The 6,070-nt window shown below is 38.1% G+C and overlaps 1 protein-coding gene across 1 annotated transcript; it reads right to left on the bottom strand.

Annotated features, from left to right (window-relative positions):
* Positions 1-2,463: 2,463 nt before the first annotated feature.
* Positions 2,464-5,844, bottom strand: desi1a (desumoylating isopeptidase 1a). The gene is made up of 6 exons (XM_049744922.1): positions 5,651-5,844; positions 5,333-5,354; positions 5,033-5,102; positions 4,632-4,741; positions 4,401-4,523; positions 2,464-3,885 (listed from the first exon to the last, which is right to left on the bottom strand). Exons 1-6 carry the CDS (start codon positions 5,739-5,741, stop codon positions 3,795-3,797), a joined length of 507 nt encoding a protein of 168 aa, XP_049600879.1. The 5' UTR covers positions 5,742-5,844; the 3' UTR covers positions 2,464-3,794.
* Positions 5,845-6,070: the final 226 nt, after the last annotated feature.

The raw sequence follows: 6,070 nt of genomic DNA, 5'->3' as shown, positions 1-6,070 counted from the left end.
CCTCTGCACCAGCGAGGCCGAAACCGCCTTAATGTGGTTCCTATGAGCTTCATTAAAAAACATGACACGCAAGCATCTTTGGCTGCAAAAGGCCATTTACGGTCAGTAATCAGCTGCCACCCAATTGCAATGATGCGCTGGCCACTTAACACTAAAAGATGTGGCAGTTTTCCACCGTCTTATGCAATTTTTTGCAAACTCACCCCAATGTTTCCTTTTCACCTCACCGGACCCTCAACCTGCTTTGCTCACTGCTTGCGGGGCCCTAAGGCAGAACACAGCACAACAGTTCTGCTACTACAGTGCACACTAATGAGGGATAACGTTGGCATGCAGAGCCGATTCACGAGGTAGAGGGGAACTAGTGATTTCATTCGGAATATGTGCCCTGGGCGGTTTGTGTAAAAAAAAACAAATGGCAATGCTGCAACTATTACTGTCGTATGCCTTGTATGAGGCCCTCTCTTACATTCTGTTTATTTTTAATCAAATAAGCAATTTCTGTTTTTAAAACATACAGAATTATGACTCCATATTAAATATAGAGACATTATTAATTGCTTTTATACTATTAGTTGGATCTGCGGAATGGGTTTACACAACAAACTACATATTTTCTTAGCTGCCTAGTTCCAAAAATATGTCACTCGGCAAGAAGACTGGATTAACGATGCAATTAGTTTGCATAAAAGCGGCACAGAGACAGAATCAGATTCAGCCTGGCTGATAATAAACGTCAAGACAAAAGGTAAGCAGGGCTGCAATATTAGCAGGGACGAGCGTTAGCTAACAGTGTTAAGCTTTGATAGCATTAGCATGAGGCAGAAGTCCCATATTGTGTAAGCCTACTGAAATGGAAATTATGTATCCTTTGTGCGTTTTTACCCAAAAAACATTAGAATTGTGAGAAGATAGCAATACTGCAAAATGAACTCCGAATAAATTAAACCTAAAGCTTGCCTGCTGATCTTCAACTGATCAGCCTGCTTAAAAATAGAAGTGTGAGACTCTCCGAACACACAAATATCCTCTTAGGCATGCACACACAAATACGCACAGCCAGGCTGATAAACACATGCATCCTCACCAGCAGCGTCCAGATGGGCCGAGCCAAGGGCACTCTAGCAAGGAAGGGTGAATGCCGAGTGATGCGGCAGAAGGTCTCGAGGACAGTTCACATTTCTCCCCGTATTTATGCAGCTATGTATTTAATATGCAAGGTCATGGCAGTGGCTTGACAGAGATAAGGAGCTCACCGCAGCTGTTGACAGAAGTGATTCCAAATGGCTGACCCGGCCAGGTGGTTGGCTGTCCCCAGCAGGTTGGCGGAGATGCTTAGACAGGAGTCGGACTCCGTGAAGAAGTCGTAACAGAGACAAAATAAAGACTTTGTCTCTCATGTTAAAACTACAAAGCGTGACGGAAAATAAACGAAAGAGAAAATGAAAGCATGCCTGAATGAATTGATGTAAGAGGGGAAAGAAGTGAAGAGCAGGATTAGTCAAATGGAAGCAAAGATAAATATCGGGTTTTGCTAAAAGCCGCTGCAAATACTTCAATCATTTCAAGTGGCAGGGTAACCTTCAAAAATGGTACATGAAATCCTCAATTATGCATATCAAATGCTAATTGAAGCATCAAGTCCTCATGATGCAGTTCACTGCAAGGGAGACAGGGGAGCCAATGAAAAAAAAAAATTTGCAAGCCCTTCACCTTGAAAGAACTTTCAATCTGTAAATTAGAATATATTTCATCTCCACAGCTAAAGCAACTTATCTTTTTGTGTTTTTGTTCTTCCACTAGAGAGGTGGCAGAAATAAAAGTGGAATATGACCAAAGTAACTGAAATAGAAATTAGAACGGTCTGTCTGTACAGTATGAGTGACTCAATAATATGTAAATCACAAATTTGCCCAAAAGTGAAGCGAGAAAACTTTTTCAAACAGCACAATGCACAACACAGGAAAACCCGGATGTATCTTCAATAAAATGAGATTTATAGAGCAGGCACGGTGGTGCGTGACCTGTGACCTAATGATTCCTTTTAAATCACAGACAATGGAGCCAAACTCCATTCAGTAATTAAACGCATTTAAACTACAAAACAAGTACAACACTGCCTCTTTGTGGTTAGTCGAAGAACTGCAGGAATATTTTATCATTACCAGATCTTCCTTTTGACGTGTTTATGGCACTCAAATGAAATTTATATCTCAATAACACAATATCAATTTAATTTTTACCAATACAAAGTATAATTTGTATTTTACGCTGTTGCATTGTTGTTAAAGGAGCTATCAAAGCCCAATGTAATGCTACAGTGACCTTAGCACCATAACCCCACTAGAGGGCAGCAAAGCACTAATATTGACAAACAAAACCCTCAATTCAATCAATCAATATGTTCACGGAGGCGCACAGCTTCAATAGAGTTTTGCCAAAACAACACAAGGATTCGCCAAGTATAGATAATGGCTTTATGAGTAAGTCATGTAACAAAAACAATCACAAACAATAGCAACAATACGTATTAATGTAGGAGAGATGTAGAACTATAAATAGTGGTGGTTTATAAGGGTAAGATACAATAACAAAAACAAGGAGTTGTTCATGAATACAATTCAGTGGTCAGAGTATGTTAGTTACTTGGGTAGTCATTCACAATAAAATGTTTAGAAAGGATTTGCGTGACTAGGCAAAAATACGGGTCGAGGTTGCAAAATGGCTGGCACCAAGGCAAAGTGAGTTTTCAAAAGTTCTTCAAGCGGGTTAATGCTGGTTGAATCAGTCTTGTATTCCTGTCCTTTCATTCTTAACTTTGCTTCCACAATGACCTCACATTCGCCTCATAATGTATAAAATTTGTTCTCTGCAAATTACGCATTCTCTCAAATTCTCTGGCGGCATCAGATAACTGGTCACTAACATCAGTGTTGCCGTTTTCCTACAGATGCGTATTACGAAATCCACAGTTGACACTGGTCCCCAACATCTCCAAAGTTTTTACGCATCCAACAATAAAAGGTGGTTAGAAATGTCAAGTTCTTCAGCAAAACAGAGGGAAATGAAGGCACAGATTTGGAGTACCAAACACGCTTGCACACACACTCTGGTGTATGACGAAAGGGTTTTGATTCCACTAACTACTGCACCACAAAAAGGTCTTCAGCGTGAGTTGTTTTTACCGGTTCCAAAACTGCAGCGGGTCCAATCATATGCTAACATTGTAAACAACAGCGTGACAAACTGAACGATAGCATCTGGTAGGAAGGCGGGTTGAATCAAACACTACAAAAGGATCTGGGATGGAAAATTGCCTAAAGCAATATGAGATATTTAAATGGGTTGACAAAGAATATGGATATAAGATTTCAAATTTGTAATCCTAAAACAATATATTAAAGGTGTCTGAAATAATGTGCTCCATTGAAGTCAGCAGCAGGAGTATGTTACCGTGTACTTGAGTCCAAATGGGACTATGCTAGCTTGGTGCACCAATCATTATAATAATAGTGCAAATTGTTTAAATCAACTCTCGTTTTGGCTATGATTAGATTATGCCAGTCTAGCTAAAGTTTTGGTAATTGCAAAGTTAACTGAATCAATCTTGTTACCTTTAGAGGCTTAATATTACCTTGTTTTCTAAAAACATACGGCACCAAGATCTGATTGAGTGTAGTAAAAGCTATGCTTGTTGAAGGAGACAAAAAGAAAACAATCTATGAAAATTGAAATTGGTGACTCCTTGCTGACTGACTCCAAGAAAGTGAGACTATGTGCGTTGCTCCTTCAGTTTAGATGTTTCTCCCGCCGTTGATGACGTTGCCGCCAGGGGGGGCGATGTGGATGGAGTCCAGAATGGGGCGCAATATCTGGCCAAACGGTCTGGAGATGAGAGCAGATTGGTACCCTCAAAAGAATCCTTGCACAATTATTGAATCATACCTTAAGTGGGGTATGAGGTATTAAGGAGGGCTGTCACATTCACATGACAAAAGATTTGACTTGAAAATTGAAACCTTTTTGATTTTTTTAATGTATTAAACATCTATATATATATATATATATATATATATATATATATATATATATATATATATAATTATTGTTTGATTTTTTATTATTATTTTTTTAATATTTATATTGCTTGCATCACATCATTACAAATCATTGCATCATTACACAAGTCACCTTGTTTGTCCCCGACTGATCACATGAATATACATATATAAAAAAATAGTCATCATACATATGTGTTTTTTGTTGTTGTTGTTGTTGTTTGTCTAGGCAAAGACCCCAATAGAAAGGCGATTTTAATCTCAGTGATTTTTTTGCCTGATTAAGTCATACAAAATATAAAGTTTAGACTAATTAAAGTGGATAGGCGTGGTTAAACTCACGTGGAGAGGACTTCGGACGGGAGGTCGGTGATGTAGGAGGGGATGGGCGTGCCCGTTAGGAACTGAGCAACCTCGTTGGTGAACGTGTTGCAATTGTGCTCAAACAGTCGATACCTGTCACCTCTGAAAAAACAAGAGTGGATGCTTCAGACAACTGCGATTGGTCATTCCCAATTATTATGTTTATGTAGGTTCATTGAAATAAATGGTGTGAATAAGTTGTAAAGGCACCTGTAAGTGCTTTCTCCCAAAGACGAGAGATATTCCATGAAGATCTCCTCTGAAACTTCGGTCTCACCGAGTTCCACAACTGTATCTGGAGGTCCCAGCATTGTTCCACCCTGGAAAACGCACCACCTTATTACTGGGCCATTCTGAGTTGTAAAAAAAAAAAAAAAAAACCCACTACTACGCCTGTCTCTTTTTCTTTTTTCTTTTTTTTTTAAACTAAATTTGGAACAGGATATAATAGTTTATGAGAGCAATCTGAGATACACAATAGAAACCTGCAACAATCCTGATCAATTGATTTAGATGTGTTGCAGTAGAGACACATGGAAAAGGCAGGATAAATAAATTAAAAGATATAAGTAGGCAATATTGTAAAACAGTAAACTGTCAAATAAACTTACAGGTGGACAGCTGGAAATTCCTTCACCTCCAAAAAAGAACTCATCCCCATATGCCACTATGGCTGTGTGCCTAGAGAAGAATAACACAGTGTTGCAGTAATATTCTAGAATGGACTAGAATAATTATGCATGGGTTTTATAACTTCCTAGCACACACCACAGCACCAATCAGAAGACTGTTAAAAAAAAAATTATATAATCTGCTTTGGGCCCCAATACTATACTAGCAGTCAAGCAAACTTGAAATGACTAAGCGATTTAACTCTTAGCAATGCCAATTCATAAAACTTGGTTTCATACCATATTCCATCCAGTTGTTTTCCTGTTAAATAGAAAGAAAAATGCGTTAGAAAGTGATGGTGGTTAATAAATAATTACAATATCAAATCAAAATTAAGTATTTTTAGCATTTTTTTGCATTTAACAATCAAATGTCAACAGGAACATACATGAAATTTGGCACATTGTTTACACACACACACACACACCTTTAAACGGTGTTAACTATATTTTAAAAACAAACAAGCAAAAAAAACAACAACATTGTTTAGTAGAAGCTGAAAGCCGACGGCGTGATGCTAGTGAAGCCGGGGTAAACGTCTCATTCGATGTACTCACCCAGCATGATAGGACTGAGGTTGCGTGCCATTCCTCTTGACAGATCGTAAACATATAACTGTATATTGTATCTTGTACAATTATTCTCCATAGCGAAACCTTCTGGAAAATGTATTTGGTGTCAGCTGTCTACGATTGAAATCTTTCGAGTCACCGCTGAATGGGAGGGCCTTTGAATATGACGTCATTACGTAAAACAAGCACTTCCTATTTTAGTGCTTTCAAAATAAAGGTTTGAACAGGAAGCGGTTACAAATATTTTGAAAAGCAACATACATTTTTTTTGTATATGTTCACGGCAAAAATACATGAAAATTTCAGTACATACTGTTAATTTTCGGCCTATTTGTCGCAGATTGAATCACTGAATTGCTGTTATAAAAATCAGAACATAAAATTTAATTTGTTAACTTTCGTTTT

The sequence above is a fragment of the Syngnathus scovelli genome, chromosome 16 (genome assembly GCF_024217435.2).
Source record: "Syngnathus scovelli strain Florida chromosome 16, RoL_Ssco_1.2, whole genome shotgun sequence".
In the NCBI taxonomy this organism is placed as follows: Eukaryota; Metazoa; Chordata; class Actinopteri; order Syngnathiformes; family Syngnathidae; genus Syngnathus; species Syngnathus scovelli.
The sequence above is the reverse complement of the archived record's forward strand: the minus strand, read 5'-3'. Positions and strand labels throughout refer to the sequence as shown.